The following is a 24,185-nucleotide window of genomic DNA, read 5'->3' as shown; positions in this document are numbered from 1 at the left end:
GTGCCTTGCCTTCATCCTGGCCCTTCTGGGCACACAGGAAGTGCCATGTTATGGTGTAATTATTACATACAATATCTACTTTATATTATGTAAAACCTCCCTCTGGGTTGACAGGTTTCTCTTTGGTGGGCTTTTGGGCTGAAGTTATACCTCTGGTGACTTCAGCTCTGAATTTGTCATCTAGAGAACATGGATAACTTACACTAAATGAAATTGAAATGCTAGAACCTTCTTGGGGAACTGTGGAGGAAGGTTTAATTGTGTCAGGGACTTAGGGAGACTGGAATACCGTAGCAGGCTTATCTTCGCTGGACAATTGTCATTCAGGTGTCAATTGTCAAACTCACAGGACTTGCTCCTTTTACTATAAACTTCAAGAAAGGGAGGAGGATGTGTGTGTGGGAGGGGAAGTTTGGGGAAATTCAATACGAGCAAAGAGTAAAAATTTTTAAAAAGTTTTATGATGAAAACATCCTGGTTTTGGTTTTGTGGCCTGAGCCGGATGGCCACTAGCCAGTGTCTGATTTAGGATATGACTCTCAGCAAATGGCAACTGCTGCTTATGGCTGTTTTTCTCACTCCCTCGCCCTTAGGGGCTCCTCCCCCACGTGGGTGCAAAACGTTCTCTCCACGCTGGAGTCATTCCAAGCTCCCAATTCTCAGGACCCTTTCAGAAACTCCACTGTGGAAGACTAGGAGCACGCGCAGATTGATGCCCACTCCGGAAGCCCTGAATTCCAGGTCCGGCAGGCTAATCACTGCAGCTTCGTTTGCCAGTACTAAATACAGCAGCGTCCTCCGAGGGCAAAAATCCCCATCATGTGACAGCGCGCAGGCTCGCGTCAGACTCAGCCCACTAGGGCGCCTAGTTTTAGATTGACCAATGAACCAGAGGCAGGAGGCACCGCCTCTTTCCTCGCTCGACAAATAGCATCCAGGCGCCTCCAAGAGCATCCAATCATCGCTTACGCCTCTCTTGAGTGAAAAGCCAGCGGCCCAGTGAGCGGAGCCGCAGTTGGACGCAGGAGGCAGGAAGCATGACCGCTCTTGTTGGAGCGCGCGACCGGTAACTGGAGTTGAGCTGCCCTCCTCGGAGCACGCGGAGGCGAACGGGAAGCCAGGTGAGCGGCGGGCTCATAGCGCGGGGCAGCGGTGCGGAGACGCCGGACTTGAAGGCGAGCGGGCGAGGGGAGACACCTGGGGTTGAGGAAAGGAGGAGGTGGGAGCTCGAGACAAGGGGGGGCGGGGCGGTTGGGGCGTCCGGCGCCCGCGGGGGCGGCCTTTGGCACCGGAGCGCATGCGCAAGCGCAAGGGGCGGACTGACCGTTGGCGCCCTGGACCCGGGTTCAGCTTCCGGGAGGGGCTGTCATTGCAGTCGGCGGTTGGGCCCCGGCTTGGTGAGAGAACCTGCCTGTTCTTGAAGACCCAAGGCTGCCCCGGGGGGTCGACGCCGGGATTTGGGTCTGCGGTGGAAGAAGCCGGTGTTGGTGGACGTGACGGCCCTCTCTCGAGTCCCAGGGACTTCCCCTTCCCTTAGTATGCTGTGTTCTTGTTGTGTGATTAAGGGATTCCTGGTTCCAGAGATTTATGGCCAAGAGGATGTCCCGGTCGGGAACAAACGCCTAGGTGAAAATCCTCTCTGGGGGCCTTGAGAGTGAATGGGTACCTGTGGGCATGTCTGAGTTGTCGCTTTCCCCGTGTCGGCTTTCGAGTTGATTGGATCCTGGAGCTCCATCCCCGCCACCGCCCTGGGCGATTCAAACCGCATTAAGGCCCTCTATTGATCTTTGGAGCTGAAGATCCTTTGTAGTCATTGCCTAGAAAGTTTTGTGCCTCACACTCCATCTGTCCCCATCAAAACAAAATGGCTTCATTTGATCACTCTCATTTCTTTGAAATACACCATCTCCTCTTGGTCACCCAGATTTAAAGCTCAGAGTATATGGCTCTTGCTCTTCTCTGCCCAGGTATCTACGACCCAGGGGACGGCCCTACCCTGTGGAGTGTTCCACCCTCTTACCTGCTTAACGCCCTTGCCCTGATTGATTCTCTTTCATTTGGTAGCTGGTTTTTCTGCTGCTGGTCTCATTCCTCTATCTTCCACTCCAAGTCAATTGCTCTTGAGCAAGTCCTGATTGAGTCACTAGCTCAGAAACCTAATCAGCATTCCTTATTGCTTAACAAATTAAACATGAATGCCCTGGACCTGACCAGCTCTCCCAGCTTTGTTTTCTGCTTTTTCTAGCCAGCCAACAAGTCAGCCAGTCATTCTCCATACTCTCCATTGCCCAAAAGGGTCTGGAACTTTTAGAACTGGCCTTTCCTCGCTCCTGTTCTCTGCTGCCTGGGAAATGACCCTTTCCTGTTTTTGACAGTCTGAATCCTCAGGGCTGGTATCTGATTGCTTCTTTCAACAATCAGATAAGGATAAGTGCTTACTTTTGCCCCTGAACTGCCTTGAAGCCCTGACTCTAGTTCCATTCATTCCACCTTTGCTGTTGAGTGCTTACCTGATGTGTGCTAGACTGAGTTTCAGGCTCTGGGGCTGGCATGACTTGGGGGGCGGGGCAGCGTATATTTTAGCTGGGGCCTGCAGGAAATGCCCTTCTGCAGTAACAGAGGACTTAAAGAAGGGAGATTTCTGACTCTTGGGGCAGCAGGAATAGCATGTGCAAAGGTACTGAGGACAGCAGCCAGTGAGTGAGGACGATGAGGTATGAGCATAGAGAGATCAGGTTTTTACAAGGGCCTGGTAAGCTGTGGTGCGGTCTTGAGTTTTATTCTGAGCACAGCAGGAGCCTCTGGAGGTTTTGAGCAGAGTAGTGATTCCTGACCTGGCCACTGCGGGGAGAGTAGATGGACAGGGGGTAGGAATGGAGACTAGGGAGACCAGTGAGGAGACTTGGCATAATCCAGGCAGGAGATGTTGCCAGATGTGCCCACTGACTGACACTGGGTAAACTAACTGTGGTACACACTCAGGACAGAATATTGTGCAGCCACAGAAAGGAATAAGGTACTGTGCAAGGTGGATGAGCCTTGAAAATGTTATACTGAGTTAAAGAAACCAGACACGTGGTCATGGGTTGTATGACTCCGTTATGTGAACTCTCCCCAAAGGGCAAATTCTTAGAAAAGAAAATAGATTAGTGGTTGCCAAAGGGGTTTGGGGTGAGGAAGGAGGAAGATAGCTAAAGGATTCAGTCTTGAGGTGATGAAGTGTTCTGAAATTGTGCTAATGATTGAGCACATCTATGACTATATACTGGAAACCATTGAATAATTGTACATTTTAAGTAGCAAATGGTATATATAGCATGTGAATCTTTCAATAAAACTATTCTAACTTTAAAAAAGAAAGGTGAGGGTAGCTTGCGACCAGTGAAGTAGCTGTGGGGAGAGTGGCCTGATCCTTGTGGAATTTGTTGGTCAATTGGACCATGACAGAGACACAAAGAGACAGAGCCATTGAGGAAATGAAATTCGCCTCTTCTCAGATGGGGGAAGGAAGCCTGTGGGGAGAAATGAGGGTTTTGCTTTGGGCATTTTGAGTTCAACTTCCAGCTGGGTAACTGAGGCTGGAGTGGAGGGAAATCATCTGATTGACACATGCAAATTTGAGAGAGGCCTCAGCATGGGGGTGGGTAAAGCCCTGGTCCTGGTGCAGTCGGAGAATGAGTGATGGGGCGGCCAGAAATTGGCCCGGGACCCTCTGCATCCATCTCAGGAAGAGAGGCTGATTCAGCACCTGTACCCCCAGACCGAGGCTGGGTGGGACAGGGAGGACACAGGACAGTATTCTCACCTTGCATCCCTCCCAGCCTACACCTGGAAGAGCTCTTTATGTATTGGATTAAATAAAGCCAGGAGTTGAGCGGGCTTTGTATTAATCCCATTTACTATCTCGGCTTCATTCTTACTGGCCCGGGCCCACAGGGAGGCCTTTTCATGAGAGTACTTAATTATTCCCCTGTGCAGACCACAAATAGCAGAGGAGCCCGGGCTGGGCAGACACTGTTCACTCACAATGTGAGATCTCTCCAGCATCCTGGCAGCCACATCGCCAGGTCTCAGGCATCCTACCCATGTAGGCCTGGTGGGTTCCCTGGGGAGTAACAGGGAGGGGGCTCCTTTAGACTCCTTGGTGTGAGGCCATTCGTTAGAGCTGAGACCAGGGTGCTGAGGAGTCATTTGTGCAAAGACCTGGGAGCAGGGCGTCGTGGTGGTGGCAGTGGGCTGCAAGAGCTGAGAGCTGGCTCAGTGAGTGAGCAGCCAGACACACCGGGGGTGGTTTGAAAGGGGTGGTGTGGCTTGAGGCAGACAGGCTGGGCCAATGAGGAGGAGGAGTCCGGGTTTCCCTCAGAGCAGGGGAGGGCCTGGAGCTAGAGGTACGTGTGCACATACGGGAGTGGGGAGACGGAGAGGTGGGGTGGCTTAGGGGAAGGTGGAGATGTGGCCATACAGCGGAGCTGGGAAGGGCTGCACGGAGGAGCTGATGGTCCTCTGCAGGAGTCATTGTGGGGGGCGTGACAGGTGGCTCAGAGGATGGTCCCAGCCCAGCTTCCTCAGCTGGGTGGCTTTCTGTGCCAGCTCAAGGACCCCCAGCACTTCACCCTTCGTAGCCCTGTGTAAGCAGCCTGCAGCTGCTGTGCGTGCATCCTCCGCCCTTCCCTGGCAGGCCGGCAGGTGGGCGGGTTCCCCTTTTCTCATTTGCCTTGCCCTCCCTGTCCTCAGTGTCATGGCAGAACAGGATGTGGAGAGCGAACTTCTGGATTATGAGGAAGACGAAGAGCCCCAGGCCCCTCCAGAGAGCTCTCCAGTTCCCCCCAAGAAAGACGTCAAGGGCTCCTATGTTTCCATCCACAGCTCTGGCTTCCGGGACTTTCTGCTGAGGCCAGAGCTTCTGAGGGCCATCGTGGACTGTGGTTTTGAGCACCCATCTGAGGGTATGCTTCCCTGGTCCCCCAGGCTGCCCACCGTGTTCCCCTAGGCCCTCTGCTGAGGAGCCCAGCAGGGAGCATCGGGGTCCCGTGACTCAGGCGTGCATTCTCCCTCAGTTCAGCACGAGTGCATTCCCCAGGCCATCCTGGGTATGGACATCCTGTGCCAGGCCAAGTCTGGGATGGGCAAGACAGCGGTGTTTGTGCTGGCCACCCTGCAGCAGATCGAGCCTATCAATGGACAGGTGGGTGTGCGCCCCCACCCCCATCCCCCGGGCCCAGCTCCCTGAGGCAGTGTTCCCAGATTCTCTTTGTGGACTTTTAAAAACTTAAGTACGGTACTGTTATAATAAAATCTCCCCAAGGATAAGGCAAGAGAATGAAAAGTGCCTATGTTTTGTTCTTCAGAGATACGGCTGTTCCTTGGTCGTGTATTTGGATTGCGCAGAGGCAGGGTTGTGCTAAGCACTGTTTTGTTATCACTGCTGCTGCTGCCAGGCTCTGACTGTCTTCTCCCAAAACTAACGTTGTATCCACTATCTTGGAAAAAAATCGAGGGGACTTCCGGTGTTCTGTCTTTGTCCCGCTGTGGTGCACATCCTTGGGCTGCATGTGGGTGCGTGAGCCCTCATTTTCTTGAGTAGACAGTGAAGGAGACAGTGTAATGAGAGGCCGCTGTGAACTGCAGTGCTTGGCACTGAGGGCCTGAGGGCAGAAGCAGCTCTCCTCCTGAGGGCCAGGCAGAGAGCAGAGACTCAGCAAGCTGTTAGCGTGGGGCCTGTCACCAGCTGGGCTAGGTGGGACAGTTACCTGGCCTCCTGCAGGTCCAAGCCAGTACCCATGGGAGGACCTAGGGCATGAGCAGCAGATGAAGGGCGGTGAGGAGGTGCAGGCATGTGGACTGGGCGGCCTTCCGGTGGGTGGACGTGTGGGGAGCAGCTTGGTGGGGCCCGATGGGCGTGGGCCGCCCAGGGAGAGTGCTAGCAGGGGCTCTAGCTGAGGATGCTGCCCTGAGTACTGTTCCCACCTGCCTACAGGTGACAGTCCTTGTCATATGCCACACAAGAGAGCTGGCCTTCCAGATCAGCAAGGAGTATGAGCGCTTCTCCAAGTACATGCCCAGCGTCAAGGTGAGCCCCCTCAGCCAGGCCCCCCGTGGCCCTCTGCAGTCCCGCCAGCCTCGGTTCTGGCCCGCCCAGTGTTTACCAAGCTTGGCTGCAGTGGCCGCTTTTGAGGTTTGTGGTACTTTGTGCTCCTTAAAAGCCTGATGAATTATGCATGGTCCCCAGAGGCCTGTGCCCGGTGCAGCCCTGGGGCTGCTCTTCACTGAGCCATGGCGAGGCTCTGAGGTCTTTGCTGGCGCCAGGCTGCGGTGCTGGGGGTTTGGAGCCCCGGCTGGGGGCCATAAGTGTGGAGTGGTGTATAAGCCTTCAGACCCTAGATGGATGAAAACAGCTTCCTCTCTATCCTCGTAGGTGTCTGTATTCTTCGGGGGTCTCTCCATCAAGAAGGATGAAGAGGTGTTGAAGAAGAACTGTCCCCACGTTGTGGTGGGCACACCAGGCCGGATCCTGGCACTTGGGCGGAACAGGAGCCTCAGCCTGAAGAATGTGAAGCACTTTGTGCTGGACGAGTGTGACAAGATGCTGGAGCAGCTGGGTGAGTGTCCTCACAGTGACTGGGGCTGCCAGAGGCCCACCCAGCCGCTCCCTCTCCTACCCATTGCAGCACCCCCACCCCCACCCCCACCCCAGAGCCAGGTGGGCCTGGACAGGGCAGGTGGTTTCCAGTTTCTGTACAGTGGGGTTATGTGGGTGGCCAGCACATAGATCTCCTGTAAACAAATTTTAGGGGCCGTTAAAACATTGGCAGGGTGACCTGCTCTTGAGCCCAAGCAAGTACCACAGGACCCAAATGAGTTGTGTCCGGGCACGTGCAGACGCTAGCCCTTGAGCACTGTGGCCTTGCCGCCTGTTTGTTGGGTTAGCTCTAGGCCCTGCCTGCCCTCAGTGAGCCCTGACAGGGCTCGAGGGAGAAGGGGCTTGTGTCCCGGGAGGTGGCTGCAGCTCTCACCCCAGCAGCTGTCTCTGCCTCAGGCTCCCCTCCCTGAAGCGTGGCTCGAGGCATGCTGGCATGGCTGCTCCACGCTGGCAGCGTGTAAGTGGATTGCAGCCCCTCCCACGCCTGTGCTCACCCCCAGTCCAGCCCCTCAGGCACCTGGGACTCACCCCTCCCTCTACTCTGGCTCACACCGCCCTTGTCATACGACTCCCTGGCACAGGTTGGGAGGGGCTGGGGCTGGTCTCGGTGGGGGCTGTGTTCTGGCAGGTGCTCAAGCCTGCCTGTGTCTTGCCTTCCCATCCCAGATATGCGGCAGGACGTGCAGGCTATCTTCCACCTGACACCCCATGAGAAGCAGTGCATGATGTTCAGTGCCACGCTGAGCAAGGATATCCGGCCTGTCTGCAGGAAGTTCATGCAAGACGTGAGTAGGATGGGATGCGGCCAAGATCTCAGTGCGTCCACTTGCCTTCCTGGGCCTAGGTCCTGAGTAGCTGCTGCTCCATGACAAGGATGCTGGGAGGCTGCAGAGCCCTCCTCCCTTCTGTCTTGTCTGCACCTGAGCTAGTCAGAGCTTAGATCCAGTTGTCGGGAGAGGCATTTCTGGGGTATGGCAGGCCCTCTGGAAAGCATTGTAGCATGGAGTCTTCCCCTGGAAGGCTCTGGTGGGGTGTCCAGAAGTAAGCCCTGGCCGCTCCTTCCTGCTCCCCTTCCTGCACAGCCCCTGGAGGTGTTTGTGGATGACGAGACCAAGCTCACGCTACACGGCCTGCAGCAGTACTATGTCAAGCTCAAAGACAGTGAGAAGAACCGCAAGCTCTTTGACCTCTTGGATGTTCTGGAGTTCAACCAGGTCTCACTTCCTGCTGGTGCCCGTCTTGGGTTCTGGGACTTCGGGAGGTGGGGACTCCGGTCCTGACTGCTGCTCATTCCTTTCCCCTCCCTGGCAGGTGCTGATCTTTGTGAAGTCTGTGCAGCGTTGCATGGCCCTGGCCCAGCTCCTAGTGGAGCAGAACTTCCCGGCCATCGCCATCCACAGGGGCATGGCCCAGGAGGAGCGGTGAGTGCCCGCCACCCCAGCAGGCAAGGCCAGCCCCTCATGGGGAGCACCGCCCAGGAGCCCTGTGTCTGACAGCCACTTCTTGTCCCTCCTGCACCCAGTCTGTCATGCTACCAGCAGTTCAAGGACTTCCAGCAGCGGATGCTGGTGGCCACAAATCTGTTTGGCCGAGGGATGGACATCGAGCGAGTCAACATTGTTTTCAACTATGACATGCCTGAGGACTCGGACACCTACCTTCACCGGGTGAGTGGCCCCACAGAGGTGGGGTGGGTAGGGACCTGGCTCTGCTTGCTCTGAGGTCCCCAGGCTATGTCTGTGGCCTGACCCCTGCTCCTGTCCACCTGTAGGTGGCCCGTGCAGGTCGCTTTGGCACTAAGGGTCTGGCCATCACTTTTGTGTCTGATGAAAATGATGCCAAGATCCTCAATGATGTTCAGGACCGGTTTGAAGTGAATGTGGCAGAACTTCCGGAGGAAATCGACATTTCCACCTACAGTAAGCAGCTGGGGCTGGGCTGGGGGGCCAGGGAGTCCGCACCCATGCCCACCCTCCCTTCTCACTGGCCCCTCTGTATGTCTTTTAACAGTTGAACAGAGCCGGTAACCGTGTGCCTGGCCGTCTGGAGCTGCCCTGCCTCTTAAGTGCTGCTTCCAAGTTTTCTAGGCAACAGTGGGCCTTTCTTTTTATTGTTCAAAAGCTGTAGATTTATGTAAGAATAAATGTTCATTATGGAAGCCTGGCTCCCATCCCACCTGTTTCTTAGTTGCCCTTCAGCATTTCACAGACACAAGGGGAATGACCAGTGAGCCCCCAGCCAGCTAGCCACCTTCTGTATCAGTGTGATATTTAATTTTGAGTGTCAACATCGAAAGGTTTATACAGATAAAAAAACATTACATAACATCCACAACCATCAAAACAGTGAGAACCCTCTGTCCCCAGGGCAGATGGGCCTCTGTACCATGAGCCGCAGGCAGTGGGACTTGGAGGGGCTCTGTCCTCCGCCCACCCCAGACCTCAGTCTTAGCTTAATGTGGAAATTGGTCCAAGTGAGCAACAAGCCCTTAGTCTGTCCGGGCCTCGTGTACCAAGGCAAGGGGCTCAGCCCCAGGCCAGCTCCTCCTCCACCCTGGGTCCCAGCTTGGGTGGAACCGAGAGGCAGCCAGAAGCAGGCCCAGCAGGTCCAACTCCACCCCGGCTCAGCGTCCTGGGTCAGTACCAGGCCGTAGCTGTCACCCTCTCTCCGTGTCGCACACCGCTGAGGCAGTTAGGCAGAAGGAGCAGAGTGGTGGGAGAGGAGGAGACAGTCTTCAGCACTTGCAAAAGCTGCAGAGGCCATGGGTGCTGCCAGCATGGCCAGAACCTCTCCGTTACATGCCAGACTCTGAGGGCCTCAGGGCCTGGAGAGGAAAGGGCTCCATGAGAACTGAGCACAGACCCAGGGTGTCTCTTAGCCCTACATCCCCACCCCGGGCATGGCCCTTACCCGAGTCTGGTTGTGACTGGTGCCAGATGTGGATGTGGCAAACTCTGAGTACTTGTTCCCAGTGACCCTGGAGGCCCACTTCCAGTACTCCTCCCTTACCTGCAGGGCACCGGTGCCAGGTCAGGGAGGGGCAGCCCCAGGAACAGAGGCTGGTCCAACCCCCTTCCCCCACCAGCAAAACACTACACTGGCCCACAGCCCACCTTCTTGTTGAGCAGGCAATGTAGCACGAAGAGGAAGAGGCCCTGCAGGCAGTTGAGGATGGTGAAGGTGTAGGACAGTACCCAGCTGTGTGGGTCAAAGAGGAACAGGCCGAAGACCCAGGTGCAGCCCAGCACAAAGAGCTGGGCAATGGCGGTGATGGTCAGCACCCTGCAGGGAGAGGGTGGCTGTGGCGAGGGTACCTGCCTCGCCCAGTCCTCACCTCCCTGCCTGCCCCCTGCCACTGCTCTCACCTGGCCTTCTTTAATTTCTTCATGTCTGGGTTGATCTCAGAGAACTTCTGAGTAAGCTTCCAGACAGTTGTCACAAAGATGACAGCATTGCACTGTGGGGTCGGGGTGGGGGAGTGCACAGAATTCGGATTAGGGTTGTCCTTGGAACTCATTGGGGTGAAAGGTGGTCTCGTGGGGCTCAGTGAGGGGCTGTGTCCCTCAGGCTTTGAAGGGATCAGGTGGGGCACTTACCAAAACGATGAAGGTCACAGGTCCTAGGAAGCTCCAGAGGAAGCCACGGTCTGGGTCCAACCAGCAGCTGGGAGGAACGGCGGCGTGCCTGTCAGCGCCCGGTGGCCGGGAAGATATCCCGGCACTGGGCGCGGTGCCGCTCCCCGGCCCGCCGTCGCCCCTCCACCAGGCACTCACTAGAGGACGCGGCCGTAGCCCTGGCTGTTGACGGCCGCGGAGACAGCCACGATGAGCAGGGGCACGCCGTAGCCGATGAGGAAGAGCCAGAGCTTGCTCGGGCCTTGGCCCTGGAACACGCGCACCACGAGGAAGTAGAGCTCCACGCCCTCCAGGCTCATCCAGCAAAAGGCGGCCAGGAAGCAATAGTGCAGCAGCCCGGCCACCAGGCGGCACCGCAGCTCCACCTGATGGGCGGGGACGGGTGAACGTCGGCGCGGGGCGGGGCCACGCGGCGCGACCGACAGGGCGAGGGGGCGGGGCTATAGGCCGCCCTTGAGTCCCGGGAGTGGGCGGGACCGCCGCTCCCCTGGACCTCTGTGGCGCGGCGCTCAGGTGACAGAGGGACCCCTCCCCAAGGGCTAGGGTCTCACCTGACCGCCTTCGTTCTCGATGCCCGCCAGGAAGATGGCAGAGCCCACGAAGAGGCAGATGCAGAGGTGCAGGTGCACGGTGGTGCGTGAGCCCTGGATGGGCCGTACCAGCAGGAAGGTGAGAATACACAGCAGCAGGCACACCAGCGACAGCGCCAGTCCCACCTTGGTGATCAGGGCCAGCTTCGGGTCCTGGATGCGGGATGGGGTGGGTGGGGCTCCATGACCCATCGGCCTCCCTGATCCACTAGGGACCTGGCCTGCAGGACTCTGATCAGGCAGCTCACCCCCGCACCTCCTCTGCCTTCAACATCTGATCTATATGTTATGGCTCTCATCCTAAATAACCCCCCAAAACGTACACCAACAGGCGCAGCAGGGCTCCCGGGGTCCTCCTGATGGGCCTCTGCACTAGATGCTCAGACTGCTCTCCAGAGATGGTCCCATCTCCCACCCCTCCTACACCTGGCCACACCTATCAGCTCATGGAAACCCCACACTTTTGTCTCCCCTACTGCACCTGGCCTGTTCCACTTATCCACATGGCCCAACTTATCTGTGGTCACATACGGAAAGCTGGGCTCCCTCAGGAGCTTTTCACAGTATTTAACAACTGGTTGGAGGCGGGCAGCCAGAGGGGCACTTAGGGGAGCAGCACCTTCAGTGGCAAGCCACACTCTTTAGTTGCTGGATCACAGGGAGGCCTGGGGGTACCAGGGAAGGGCTGGGGTGTGTGGCAGGGTCCACCTAGGTTGGCAACTACAGAACAAGTTGGGCCACACTATGGAAAACCAGCTGACTGTCTCTTTTAAGCCAACCATGCCACCTGTGGGCTCCTGAGGGGAGCGCCGGGGTGGCTCACCTGCACATTGTAGTGTGCCATGAGGATGGCAAAGCTGCTCAGATGGCTGCACTGGCAGGTGGTGCTGCCATTCTGGGTGCCAAGCGTCTGGCAGCCCGTGGTGGCCCAGTGGCCGCCTCTGTCGTTGTTACTCTTCCAGAAGGCACAGATCAGCTCCTGCCGTGGCCCCAGTGTCTCTTGCTGTAGGTGAGGCTGGGGAGTGGGTGGTATCAGAGAGGTTAGCCTGTAACCCATGTTAGTCAGATGAGAACCCCAGGAGGGCTGCTTCTCACAAGTATTTACTGAATACCTGACTGTGTGCCAGGCTGGGGGACACAGCAGTGCACAGGGCAGAGACAAGTTCCCACCTTTTGGAGCTGGCATGTAGTGGGGGAGTGTTTACAGATTGTAACTTTAAATAAGGAGGTCAGGAAAGGCCTGACAGAGAAGGTGACATTTGAAGAAAGACTGGAGACAGGTGAAAGGATTGTGTCACCTGAAGGAAATGTGTCCCAGGCAGAGGGCACAGCAAATGCAAAGGCCCTAAGGTGCCTTCAAGGAGGGAGCAGAGTGGGCACAGGTAGGGAAATGAAGGCTGCAGAGGGGCCGCTGTGACCTTGGCTGTGGGGTGAGCCATAGGGCTGAGGCCCCCCCACCCGAGGACTCACAAGGTGGGAGAAGGCGAAGGTGATGGGTGAGTTGAGTTTGCTTGTGTTTGTGTTGCTCAGAAAGACCGAGTTGACGGCAGAGAGGAGCCTGAGCTGGGCACCATGGACGGGACTCTGGTGGGTCTCCTCCAGCTGGACTTGCTTCTTGGGGTCCAGCTCCAAGGAGGCGTTGGCCAGCAATTTCTGCATGTTCCGGCTGGAGAGGATGCCCACCACCGTGGGGTCTGTGGGACGACATGGTGGCTGCCTTCTCCTGCCCTCTCTCTTCCTACACCCTGTCCTCCCCACTCAGATCATTCATCCAGGCTTGCCAGGCCACTGCCATGCCTGGAGTCCCTGGTGAGCCATCCATTTCCAGGTGTTACATACTCTGAATCTCACCCCTAGCCACTTCCCGCTTCTCTCTCCCCCATGTCCCTTCCGGATCCCTGCTGTTACCTGAGTCATTGGCTGCAGCTGCCATGGCCCAGGCCATCTGCATCCGGGCATGCCTCTGGCCCATGGTGAGGTTGCCTTTGCCTTGATCCTTTATCATCAGGGACAGCTCTGGGGGGAGAGGGTCAGCGATTGGGGATTCCGGGTGCAGGATAGGGCCCAGGGCTGGGGCAGGATGAGGCCTTACCTGTGTCTGAAAGGGACCGATAGGTGAAAGAGTCTCCAGGCATGGCCTTGGCCAGGGTCCTCAGGACTTGTTCGAGGCCCGAGAGCAGGTGAGTGGCAGCATGGTGCCGATCAGACAGGACCAGGGCCTCCATGTCCCCAGGGACTTCCATCAGCTTGTCCACTGACCCGATGAGTTTCTAGGGGTCATGGATGACACCTGCTGGCTCATTGCTCCACAGGGGCTGCCCCGGGGACCCTGATCCGATCCCCACCTCTGTGGGACATCCATATACTGTCCTGGGATTCCCTGGGTCCTGCCCTTACCTTGATGGTGTCCTTGGCCAAAGCTACCGTGAAGTCTCTGCTGAGATCCTGGACTTCTTTAAAGAAACGAGAGAGACGCTGGAAAAGGGAGAAATGAGATCAGAGGGCCTTGAGGATGGTCGTGGGGAGGTTGGGGAAATTGGTGAACAGAGAAGGATGCATGGAGGGGTTTCCTGACTCCTCGTCCCTGCTGGGGCCACTCACCTCGCTCTTTATACCAGAGGGCATGGTCCAGGCGGGGAAGGACATCTCTGCAGAGACAGAGTGGATCTTCGTTAGGTGGGAGGGTATCTGCGTGTGTGCTGGGGGTGAGGCCTGGGGCCAGGCCAGGTACCTTCACAGGTGGTGTCCATTTGCTTGTTTTGGAATCCAGGTTTGGGCTTCCAGCCTCGGCGGCAGTGGCACGTGTATGAGCCCACAGTGTTGGCACAGATGGTGGAGTTGTGGCACTTATGCTGCCCGGCGATGCACTCGTCCACATCTGGGGACACAAGGAAGGGGGTCAGGTCTCTTTGCTCCCCGGGCCCGCCTCCTTTTCCCATATCAGTGCCCCCACAACAGGAGGTGATGCCACCTGGTGGCCCCACCTCCCTGAGTGATGGACGCCAAAGTTGTGGAAGTGTGCAGAGCCTGCCACGCAGCACACGGGCCCTGTGCAGATGTACAGGTTGTGAAATACTGAAATACCTTTGCTCCAATTAGTAACAGCTGCTGTCTGGGGTCCCCAAGGAGCCTCCCCCTTGGTACCCCAGGTCCTTCTCCAGAACCCCCTAGATCTTCTCCCACTAGCCTCAGCCTGGCAGGGCAGGGCACCCCAGCATTCATCCTGCTTGGTTTGTGTGGGTGCTGTTGAATATGTGGTCGTATGTTTTGAGTGTGGGTCTCTGGGGGTGCAGAATCTGAGCTCTGGACCTTCACAGATGGTGGTGTTTGGGCCATGGGGGGACCCAGGAACTGGCTTCCAGCCAGGGCGGCAGCGGCACTCATAGCTCCCAACGATGTTGAAACAGTGGGTGGAGTCGTGGCATGGGTTTTGCCCTGAGGTACATTCATTCACATCTGAGGACAAAGCCAGAGGGTCAGCCTCCCCTCCGCTCACTGCACCCACTCCTTGGTGCCCGGCACCAAGAACCCCGTGTTATTGCACAGGCCACCACCTGGTGACCTTCAGCTTCAACCTCAAAGCACCTTAGGGTGGCCTCCCTGCAAGATGGGCATGGCGGGGACTGGGATCCCCGGTTTACAGGTGGGGAAAACATGGGGGAAACTGAGTCATGGGGGTTGTATTATTTCCTTTCCAGGGATTCTTGCCTGCTCTCTTTCAAGCTCTGGCACACGTTCCTTTCTGGGGACTGTAAGTGACTCGTCTCTCAGCTCCCATGTGACAGATGATCAAGGGGCGAGGTCTGGGACGCTCACCAGGAAGGGCCCTGCCACCTCCCTGCTCTGTGGAGGGACTGTCCAGGACCACGAATCCCTGGGCAGGGCCTGGCAGGCCCTTGGTGCTGCGGGGCCCTGAGGATCTTCTCCCTTCTCCTGGGGCTGGGGCATCTGCCTCGGCCCCTTCCCCAGCTCCAGGGCAGCCTCACAGCGTCGTCCGGGGCCTCTACCTGTGCACAGCCTCGGCTCCTCCGGACTGAGCTCCAAGCCAGGCGGGCACTGGCAGGAGTAGCTGCCCTGGCCGTTGATGCAGATTCCGCGGCTTCTGCAGACCCTGGGTTTCAGCTGACATTCGTCCACGTCTGCAAGGGGAAGGACAGGCTGATGGATGCGTGCAGCCACGGGCAGCCTTCTGGGCTGGGGGTCAGCATGTCTCCTGGCGCAGAGGCATCTAGAAGGCCCCTCTGTCTCCTTCCCAGTGAGTGGGCGCCCTTGTCTTTTCTAATTCACACGGAGGCGTCCCGTGGGCGAGCGGGGTGGTCCTCCTGACATGCTGTTGTCTGGATGTGGCCACGAGGGGCCCAAGTCCTCCCCATCTGCCAGCTCTGACTTCCCGGGCAGCTCCCGGCTGGGGCAGGGACATCACGGCCACCCGGGTCCCAGCCTGCGCATTTGGACAAAGGGGCCTTCCTGGGAACCGAGTGCAGGGAAATGTCTTCCCGAGCAGGACCATCTTGGCTCACGGTGACAGCCTTTGTCCTGCCTTCCCGGGGGCTCGCCTGGGTTCTTGGAATCCAGTGACCCTGGCGGGACGGTGCTCATCCATCCGCGCCAACTCTGAGACTCCAGCTCCATGGAAGTGGACCACGACCCACCCCTGAGCCAGGCCCTTCCAGGCTGAGGCTTTCAGGCAGGGGCAGGGAGGGTAGGATGGTGCCAGACAGGCCAGGGCCACCCGGACAGTAGGCACCGGGCTGTGGTGGACAGTGGGGTCTGCACCTTGGAGCAGCAAAGATGCCTTTTCTGACCCCCACAACGGCTTCCCTGGACTGGCGGGAAGTGGCGAGGATCCACATGGGAGTGGGGCCGGCAGTGGGTGAGGGCTGTGTGGCTGGAGGGGGGAGCAGGGGCTGACGGGCGAGGGGTGGCTGCCCTTCACCTCTGACCAGGGACACAGACCTGTGGGCCCCGCTGAGCAGGGCTCAGCCTCCACCTTCTGTTGCTGAGAGGGCTTGTTCCCCGTGGGACCTGGGCTGACCTCAAGAGAAGACCAGGCCTGGGGCAGTGGCACCAGATGGCAGCCTTTTGTTGTCTGGTCCAGCCTCTTGGTTCACCCGTCTCTCTGAGTGTGTATGGGGAGTTGATGCCACCCTACCCATGCCTGACACAGCATCCTCCATGTCCCAGTCATCCAAGCTGCTCTCAGAGCCGTGAACCAAAATTACAGGGTAGGTCAGGGCAGAGCCTTGCATGGGAAAATGGACAGAGGCTGAGAGGACGAGAAGAGGGTCAGGAGGCAGCTTCTCCAGGATGGGTTGCTGGCCAGGGCCAGGGCTGGCTGGGGACAGTGGGCCTGCCCTCCTCCCACATTTCCAGACAAGGTCCCTGAGTCTCTCATGACCTGTGTAGTTCTGGTCTCATCCGGGCAGTCATTGGTGACGGCAAAGACGACAAATACTTTCCTGGAATACACCTTACTGCGAACTCATGAACTGTCTTGATGCTACCTGCCGCTTCTGTTTTATGCAAAGAAGATGCGAGGTGGGCAGAGGGGACGCTCCAAACATCCAGAAGTGACCCTCTACAGAGAGTTCTGAGCCTTGGTGTTCAGTGAGGACGGGGAGACCACCGGGAAGGTGCCCAGGACATCCTCTGATGCCCGGAGAAAGTGGGGCGAGGAGCCCAGGGAGTACCCTGGGTCCCTGCCTGTGATCCAGCTGCCAAGACAGGGGTGGATGTGTCCTCGGTGTGGCAAAGGCTGGAATGGTGGGGGGTGGGGCGGCACAGATGGCCCAGCTGAGCCCGTCACGGAGCTAGATCTTCAGGCGGCAGGGCTTGGTCCAAACCAGTAGGCTGCTCTCTCCCCATCAATCACCTTGACATCTGCAGGGGTCTCGCTTTTGTGCATCCGTGTCTCTGCCCAGCCACTGTATTGGGTCTCCTCTCAGCTCTGGCTTGTCTCTAACCAGTGGCACATCAGTAACCACAACCACCACCTGTGGGTTCACACCAGTGAGTGGGAGGCATCCCGCAGTCCAGGTACACTGAGTGGGATCCATGACCACCATGTGCAGTTGTACAGGCTGCTCACTGCACAAGGGTATCCAGCTAAGGAGGCACGTGGCGGCTGAAACGCAGCTGAAATCCAGCCGACTCAACTCCCCAGCATGCTGTCTTCACTTGGAGTTGAGGGACTTTTTTCCAGTTCACAGGAAGGCTCTGTCCTCTGGCCAGGCCACGTTTGGGGCACAACTTCCACCCACAGGGACCCTTGTGGACCAGCAGAGAGGAAGGAGAGGGCTGAGACCAAGGTTGCAGGCCCTCTTCTTTGCAGTAGGGCAGGCCTAGGCCCTCCTCAGGGCCCTCTGGACCCTGGCTCCGCCTCCTCACCTCCCCTTTGCTCACCTCCTCTCTCTTCTTTCTGGGCAAGCCATGGCTCCTATCCCCCCACTGCTGGCCCCATCTTCCCCCAGAGGTTATCAGAGGCCCCGTCCCCTGCCCGCCTGCTCTCCATGGAAAAGGGACAAGGCCTGACAATGCGTGGAGGCCCCGTTCCTCCTGGGCCTGAACTGTGCTGTTGTCAGGCAAGTGTATGTCAACATGGCAAAGGATGTGCTATGATAGGGGGATGGGCTGGGGCAGCTGCTCTCTGGGTGCCCAGCTTGGGGCACGGTTCCCAGGGACACCCATCCTGGAGAGGGTGCCTTATATCACAATGATTATCATCAGGAAACCCAACGGCCATCACTGTTCTGTGCTTTGTGATCTCATGTACCTTCCCAGCAACTGTATAAGGTAAGCACCATGGCTGTGCCCTTTATACAGATGGGTAAACTGAGACATGCAGGGTGGTGAAATTACTTGCCCAAGGTCCCACTGTTAACAAAAGGGAAAGCAATTTTTGTTCTTATCTGTTAAAGATAGGGACTCTTATAAAAAACAAAGTGAAACAGAAGGAACAAAACAGCAGTAGGAAAAAAAAAACAGCAGCAGTAGACTCCCAGACAGAGAAGGGACTAGTGGTTACCAAGAGGGAGGGGCTGGAGTGGGGGGGATGGGGAAGGGAATAAAGGGGTACAATAATTAGCAGTCACAATATAGGTTGGTCACTTGGACAGTCGCGGAGAATACAGTGAGTAATTCTGTAACATTTCACTACACTGATAGATAGTGACTACACTAGAGGGAATGAGGAGTCAGTAATATGGGCAGCTGTTGTGTGGTATATCTGAAACCAACACAAGATTGTATATCAATGACACTTCAATAAAAAAAGATGATAGGGACTCTTTAAAAAAACAGGCACAAATTACACAGCTCGCACACAAAATGATTACATCTCGCTCATTAACGGAGATTTCTGAATGAGTATCCTGGCTAATGTCACATCAGGTGGCAAAGCGAGGATTTGTGCTCCTGAACCTCATATGTGCTGGTGAGGTGGGCACAGGCACCCGTCGTCTCGACTCAGAACCTGGGTGCTGCACCTGTCACCATGGCCCTACTGCCAGATGCTGCAGGAAAGGATTGGTGTTTCCAAACCTCATGGACGAGGAGCTGGAAGGTGTGGGGTGGGTGCTTGTTACCTTGACATGTGTTCTCACTCGCATTCCTGAACGCGGCTGCCCCAGAAGCCAGCGCGTATCCTGGGCTGCACGTGCAGAAGTAGCTCCCCTCAGTGTTCCGGCAGTCTGCGAATTTTCCACAGGACACGGGCGAGGGTGGGCCACACTCGTTGATGTCTAGAATTTAATAGGATAAAGGGTCACCTCTCAAAGGCATGAGTTCCCTCAGAGCAGAGATTCACATCCCCTATCTTGACTCCCCAGCATGGGACCTGAGGCTTAATCAGTGTCTTTTTGGAAAGAATTAACCTCTTTGGCTATATTGTAGAGGCTGGGCTAAAGCTGGAGCGAGCCATTCCTGAAGCTCACACAATCAGCTCTTCTCCTCTCTGCCCTCTGGCTGCCACCCTGGATTTGGACGCAGTATGGAGTGCTGAGAGAGGGGGCGGGTGGAAGCTTTGCATCCCCTGCTCCTGTTCTGGGAGGACAAACTGAGGCACAGTCTCCAGAAGTTCGTTTCTTATTTTCCACATTTATCTTTCCCTTTCTTTTTTCTCTGTTCTTGGTGATAGTCCCGAGGGCGAAGGCTGAGGTCCCAGCCATGCGCTCCACCCACGGGCATTGGGCTATGCCCCACCGCCTCCCACCACCATCTCTGCGTGCCCCCATCCCCCCAAGCCTCTGTACCATCACAGCTCTCCAAGAGGCTGGTGAAGATCTCCCCAGACGAGGAACTGAATCCCAGATTGCAGCGACAGGCGGTGGCATTGACACATACGGAGTTCAGAGGGCACCAGCGAGCACAGGCGGTGGGGGCAGAGGCTGCGGGGATGGAGACCATGGTCAGAGATGAGGGCTGAAGCCAGAGGCTGGGGACGGGGCAGGGTCACCTCCAGACAGGGAGGGGCTGGGGAGAGGCTAGCCTGGCTTTCCACCTGCATCAGGCTTCTGTCTGGGCCGAGGGGTGCGGGGCGGGGGCCCAGGACCCCTTACCCCAGTTCTGGCTGTGGACCATGTCACTCCCAGCTGACTCACCCGAGCTCCAGAATCCAGCTTCTAACAGAGTCAGCAAGACACACAGCACTGAAACAGAGAGAGGGGAGGTTGGGGGTCGCCGAAGCAGGAAGGAGCCCCAGTGGTGACACATCTGAGGGTAGGAGGCTGTGGACCCCTCCCAGGCTTGGGCTCTGTCCCCAGCCGCCTGGGGATGGGTTTGGGACTGAGGGATGGGGCAAGGGCCTAAGCCCAGAGGGGGTCTTGGTTCCTGCTGACCTGTGGGCAGCAGTTCAGTAAACAGACTGAAGCCAGGCGGCCCTGGTTCAAATCCCAGACCTTGGTGAGGTCACTTCTTCTCTCAGTGCCTCAGTGTCCCCTTTCTGTAGAATGGGAACTAGGGTAATGGACCCCACATCCTCACACATTCACGTGAGGACTAAGCATGAGAATCCTGCCTGGTGTGTCCAACTGCCTCTCGCCATTCTTATATAGAAATGAAGAGGTTGGACAGGAGTTCCCTTAACCCCACCACATACCCCAATCGACCCCTGCTTCCAGGACACGGGTACCTGCACACCACACCTACAACATTGGTCGGCCTGGACCACCAGCTTGGGACCTAGTGGTGACATTGTGGACCAGGCGCCCCACGTGTAGGAAGACACTGCAGACACCACGGTGGGGTGGTGCCAAACAAGCCCTCCTCTGCTGTTGTTCCTGCCGCTCAGGGGTGCCCCACTCCCAGGACATGTCTTTGAGGGTTCTCCTCAAATCAGCAGGGACTCCAGACATGGGGAGCTCCTTGCCATTCACCAGAGAGAGATGGACAAGGAGACAGAGAAGAAAAGAAAATAGAGAAGAGAAGGAGGCAGAGACACAGGGAGATGGAGAGAGGAGCAAAGTTTCTGAAGCCAGTGGTAAGAGAGACAGATGGAGAAATGGAGAACTCAGGAAGAGAGAGACAGATGGAGAGGTGGGGCGGAGAGACACAGAGATGGAGAGCAAGATAGAGAAAAAAATCAGAGAGGAGAGTGACTGGCAACACAGAGGGGAAGGGGGAGGCATGGGGAGGGCTTGGGGAAGATGCCCGGTCCCTCCCTGCTCATCTGGGCATTCAGGGAGACACCGCAGCCCCTGAGGGTCCAGGGAGACCCAAAGTCAGGTGATGGGTGGAGGGCTGGGGGGTGGGAAGGAGGACGGGCGTGAGTCACTTCCTGGGCCAAGGGGAAGGGATGACTCACGCCCTCTGCGGCCTCTGGATGGGGCTCCCAGGGGATTCTGGGGCTCTCACTGTGAGCACAGCTTGAGGTGCTGTGGGGCGTGCAGCCTGGAGGGCGCCCAGACCACTCAGCCCCTGAGTCCAGACTGGGCACCCTGAAGGCCAGCTCCTCTCCCCAGAGCCCGCCCAGCTGGGGTAAACGGATGCTGGAACGCCCTTCCTCTCTCTGGAGTGAGGATTCCTCTATTCCTCCTCTCCAGCCACAGGGCTTGGTTAGTTCCACCCTTGGCCAGGGCTCAGTTCCTCTTTGCAGGATAGACAGCAAAACGACCTTCCCTGGCAGGACGGGCCCCAGGCTGATTTGTCCCCAGCTCCCAAAGCCCCAGATAGCAACTGTCATGCTCAGAGAAGCCCAAGAGGCAGAGGCCCTGTTAGCGTCCATTCTAAGATGGGTAAACTGAGGCTTGGAAACCAGAACAGTCTCAGGAAGAATCTTGGGAACACAGGGAGCTAAAGAAGGTGGAATGGAGGGGTCTAATTTTCCCTGGCCCTGCGGGGAGGGGCAGACTCCTTCATGCCTGCCCCCTCTGCTGGGGCTGGGCTGGGCTCCCCGCCCATGGAGGCTGCTGGCCCGGCTTGCTCCATCTGGGGCCTTGGAAGTCAACCAAACAGGAGCTGCTCTTTTGCTCCCTGTCCCATCTGGCTTGCATTCCCCCTGCCAAGCCCCAGCAACCAGATTCTTGCTCAGGAACCCTGGGATGGGAGAGGGGCGGTCACCCTCTCCTTGATCCTCCTGCCAAGGACTCCCCCACCCATCCCTTAGGCCCACTAGTGTCCTACCCAGAGGGAAATAATAATAGGAAAGTGAGGTAAAATTGCAATATTTCCCAGGCTCAGAACATGCGTCCTCCCAGAGCTGCAGAAGAAAATAACAATGATAATAGTTTGCTTAATACTTACTGTGAACCAGTAATAGTTTGTGTACAAACACACACAACCCTTAACCCAACTGTATAAAGTGGAGACAGATTTTTCCCCTTTTTATTGATGCACGGAGGCTCAGGGGCTCTGTGACTCGGCCCCAGTGACGCACAGGCCCCCGTTTGTACTCCTGTCTCCTGATCTGAGTGGGGGTGGGGTGGGGGCACTGCACTCAGGCCTGCACCCCGGGCCAGCCCAGGGCTTCCCCATCCCGTGGCTGGGGGAAACTCCAGATGACACCCCAAATGCCATTTCTTCACTCTCTGTTGCCTGGTTGCTAAGGCAACCAGCGACCTGATAACCGTTAGAGCCACCCTGGGTGGGGCGGGAAGGGAGTCCAGGGGAAGTCACAGCAAAAGTCAAGTTCAAACCGGCAGCGGGCAGCTGGCAGGATCCCTTCAACTCACAGAGTAGACCTGGGCCCGGGTCTGGGGTGGGGGAAGAATGGCAGTTTCTGGGGTCCCCATACCTCAGAGACGGGGTGGGGGAGAGGGGTGACATGGGGTCCCGGCTCCCTGCTCCGGACACCCCTTGCCCTATTTTAAGAGCAGCTGCCTGTGGGGTGCCAGCACTCATTTCTTGTCCCCTCACTTCCCCCACACCTCAGTTTCTCCTCTTAGGGAGCGCCTCCAAAGTATCCCCAGTAGAGAGCTCAGAGAGCTCCTGGGAGTGGGTGTGTGGTCTCAGGGAACCTTGGGGAGTCCTGCCAGGGCATGAGGGTGCCTGGGCACTGCCAGCCCCTCCCCTCATGTGCCCGTGGTGCCTGCCTGACCATGTGGCTTCCTCTGCCGCAGGCCCCAGAGCTGCCAGCTGCACCTCCCACTTCTTCACAGGGAAGGTGGTGGCTGCGGTGCCAAGGGGTGCCGCCCGGGACTCCTTCCCTCCTGGCGGGGCCCCAGAATGCTCACCAAGATGGACAAGAGATCTGCCGCAGTAGGGGCCTCCCATGGTGTGAGCCGCTGCCAGGGGAAGCCGAAGAGGGGCCCGGCCGGCCGTCCAAGCTCTCTGGGCGGGGCAGCTGCGCGGATGTCCCAAGGCCGGCCGGCTTTATGAAGGGGGGGCGGGGGCAGCCGCGGGTCCAGGGCCCTCCCCGGAACTGGCGGGCAGCTGGAAACCAACAGGAAAGTGCAGTGAAAACACAGACCCGCGGGGGCGGACACACACACACACACACACACGCACACACACACACACCCTGCTCCGAGATCCTCCGCTATCGGAACATTTGACTACCTCCTGGCCCCCTTGCGCACGGGCTGCCTGTATCCCAGGGGAAACCGGGGCGGCAGGGGCACTTTGGCTCTTCGGGGAGAATCATGTCAGAAGTAGCTTGGGGCCCCCACTTGGGGGACCACGCTGTGAGCACTGTCTTGGCACTCCCGTGCCAGCATCTGTGTGTCCCTGATATCTTCCAGAGGAGGAGGCTGGAGCACAGAGACACTAGATTCCAAACAGGGCTGGCAGAGCACAAAGGAGCCCTTCACGGACGCCAGACAGGCACCAAGAAGAGAAACTTCGGGCCGCGGGTGCCTGCGCCTGCAGCTGGCCAGAATCTGCCTTGCACCTGGTGGGAACCTTACATTTCAGGGGCTGGTGAGCACCCTGTTAAAAAGAGAATCACATGATAGGAGAGCTGTTTCCTTTTCAAAAAAGTCACATGACTGGCTTGCCTTCTCCAGCCATCTAATAATTTTTAGAAGCTCTATTATTCATGAAGTGCTTAATCTGAGCCAGGCCTGATTCTCCTAGAATGATCTATTTATGGATTTTAGCTCATTTACTCCACAAGACACCTGCTAGGCAGGTGCTGCTGTGAGTTCCGTTTTGCAGAGGGGCCAGGCTGCTGAGACACAGCCAACAGGTGACTGAGCCGCAGTCCACGATCCACAGGCAGGCCCAGTCCCCGGCGCCCCCCGTGAGAGAGAAGGGCCTGGAGGAAATCTCTCGTGGGTGCTAACGTGCCTTCAGCACCTCGATGGCCCTGAGGTTTAGTGAGACACCTGGCTTTATGTTTCTCCTGATATTAGGACGTCAAAACAAAATTTTCTTTATAAATGAATGGATTCAAGGAGGCAAAAAAGTAGTCAAAGATAATTTAGAATACAATATCTTTGAAAGAGGGACGATCGTGGTCATAGAAAAAAAAGGTCACAGAAGGCCGAAGGCAGAGCAGCATTATCTGAGGGACAGTGGGGCACCCCCACCCCCTGAATTAACCCCTTCCTGCCTACCACCCATCCCTTTGACCTGGACAGTGTCCGGGGAAACTTCTGCCAGGGGCCCTAGGGGGCTCATGGGAGGAAGCTGGGAGGAGAGGAAGCCAGACCAGGTCTGGGGCGGCCGATTTTTGGCTTTTTCTCCCCTAGGAAAGCCGGAAACCCCGCGGCTGGACATCCTGGCTGGCCCGCAGGTTAGACACCTGGTCTCTGGAGAAGCGGGGGGCGTGGAGGTTCCAACCTGGGAGACCCAGGAGGCGCTGCCCCCGCTATATCTTTAGGTTTCTCCTCCCTGGGATGTGTCTTGGGCTCTTGGAGCGGGTATGGCCTTCCCTGGGACTCAGTT

At 57.3% G+C, this 24,185-nt stretch overlaps 2 protein-coding genes across 8 annotated transcripts; one reads left to right on the top strand and one right to left on the bottom strand.

The window, feature by feature from the left end:
- Positions 1-729: 729 nt before the first annotated feature.
- Positions 730-8,798, top strand: DDX39A (DExD-box helicase 39A). Of its 4 annotated transcripts, none has more exons than XM_036879885.2 (11): positions 731-1,121; positions 4,735-4,946; positions 5,058-5,185; positions 5,978-6,070; positions 6,416-6,599; positions 7,307-7,425; positions 7,723-7,854; positions 7,952-8,061; positions 8,163-8,307; positions 8,412-8,559; positions 8,651-8,798. In XM_036879885.2, the coding sequence occupies exons 2-11, from the start codon at positions 4,739-4,741 to the stop codon at positions 8,665-8,667; spliced, it is 1,284 nt and encodes a 427-aa protein (XP_036735780.1). In that variant the 5' UTR covers positions 731-1,121; positions 4,735-4,738; the 3' UTR covers positions 8,668-8,798. The 4 variants fall into 4 exon arrangements, with proteins under 4 accessions (XP_057346176.1, XP_036735780.1, XP_036735789.1 ...); XM_036879894.2 differs by having other exon boundaries at positions 1,005-1,112; XM_057490193.1 differs by lacking the exon at positions 4,735-4,946 and having other exon boundaries at positions 730-1,121.
- An 89-nt stretch (positions 8,799-8,887) lies between these two features.
- Positions 8,888-22,675, bottom strand: ADGRE5 (adhesion G protein-coupled receptor E5). Of its 4 annotated transcripts, XM_057490169.1 has the most exons (20): positions 22,532-22,675; positions 19,463-19,510; positions 19,115-19,249; positions 18,449-18,604; positions 14,873-15,004; positions 14,175-14,321; positions 13,597-13,743; positions 13,467-13,513; positions 13,263-13,340; positions 12,958-13,135; positions 12,774-12,881; positions 12,336-12,559; positions 11,689-11,880; positions 10,827-11,018; positions 10,414-10,640; positions 10,237-10,303; positions 10,006-10,097; positions 9,754-9,922; positions 9,551-9,649; positions 8,888-9,464 (listed from the first exon to the last, which is right to left on the bottom strand). In XM_057490169.1, exons 1-20 carry the CDS (start codon positions 22,569-22,571, stop codon positions 9,435-9,437), a joined length of 2,508 nt encoding a protein of 835 aa, XP_057346152.1. In that variant the 5' UTR covers positions 22,572-22,675; the 3' UTR covers positions 8,888-9,434. The 4 variants fall into 4 exon arrangements, with proteins under 4 accessions (XP_057346152.1, XP_057346153.1, XP_057346154.1 ...); XM_057490170.1 differs by lacking the exon at positions 14,175-14,321; XM_057490171.1 differs by lacking the exons at positions 14,175-14,321; positions 14,873-15,004.
- Between the last annotated feature and the right edge of the window lie 1,510 nt (positions 22,676-24,185).

This window comes from Manis pentadactyla, chromosome 12, assembly GCF_030020395.1.
Source record: "Manis pentadactyla isolate mManPen7 chromosome 12, mManPen7.hap1, whole genome shotgun sequence".
In the NCBI taxonomy this organism is placed as follows: Eukaryota; Metazoa; Chordata; class Mammalia; order Pholidota; family Manidae; genus Manis; species Manis pentadactyla.
The sequence above is the reverse complement of the archived record's forward strand: the minus strand, read 5'-3'. Positions and strand labels throughout refer to the sequence as shown.

What these genes read in the sequence shown, in the direction of transcription:
- DDX39A (XM_036879885.2), top strand. Translation starts at nt 4,739, where the DNA reads ATGGCAGAACAGGATGTGGAGAGCGAACTTCTGGATTATGAGGAAGAC. An exon ending in CAAGATGCTGGAGCAGCTGG is followed by an intron (nt 6,600 to 7,306) that starts GTGAGTGTCCTC and finishes TTCCCATCCCAG; the next exon opens with ATATGCGGCAGGACGTGCAG. An exon ending in CGGACACCTACCTTCACCGG is followed by an intron (nt 8,308 to 8,411) that starts GTGAGTGGCCCC and finishes GTCCACCTGTAG; the next exon opens with GTGGCCCGTGCAGGTCGCTT.
- ADGRE5 (XM_057490169.1), bottom strand. Translation starts at nt 22,571, where the DNA reads ATGGGAGGCCCCTACTGCGGCAGATCTCTTGTCCATCTTG. An exon ending in GAGTGAGAACACATGTCAAG is followed by an intron (nt 15,005 to 18,448) that starts GTAACAAGCACC and finishes TTCCCCTTGCAG; the next exon opens with ACGTGGACGAATGTCAGCTG. An exon ending in TGGCCAAGGACACCATCAAG is followed by an intron (nt 13,136 to 13,262) that starts GTAAGGGCAGGA and finishes CATGACCCCTAG; the next exon opens with AAACTCATCGGGTCAGTGGA.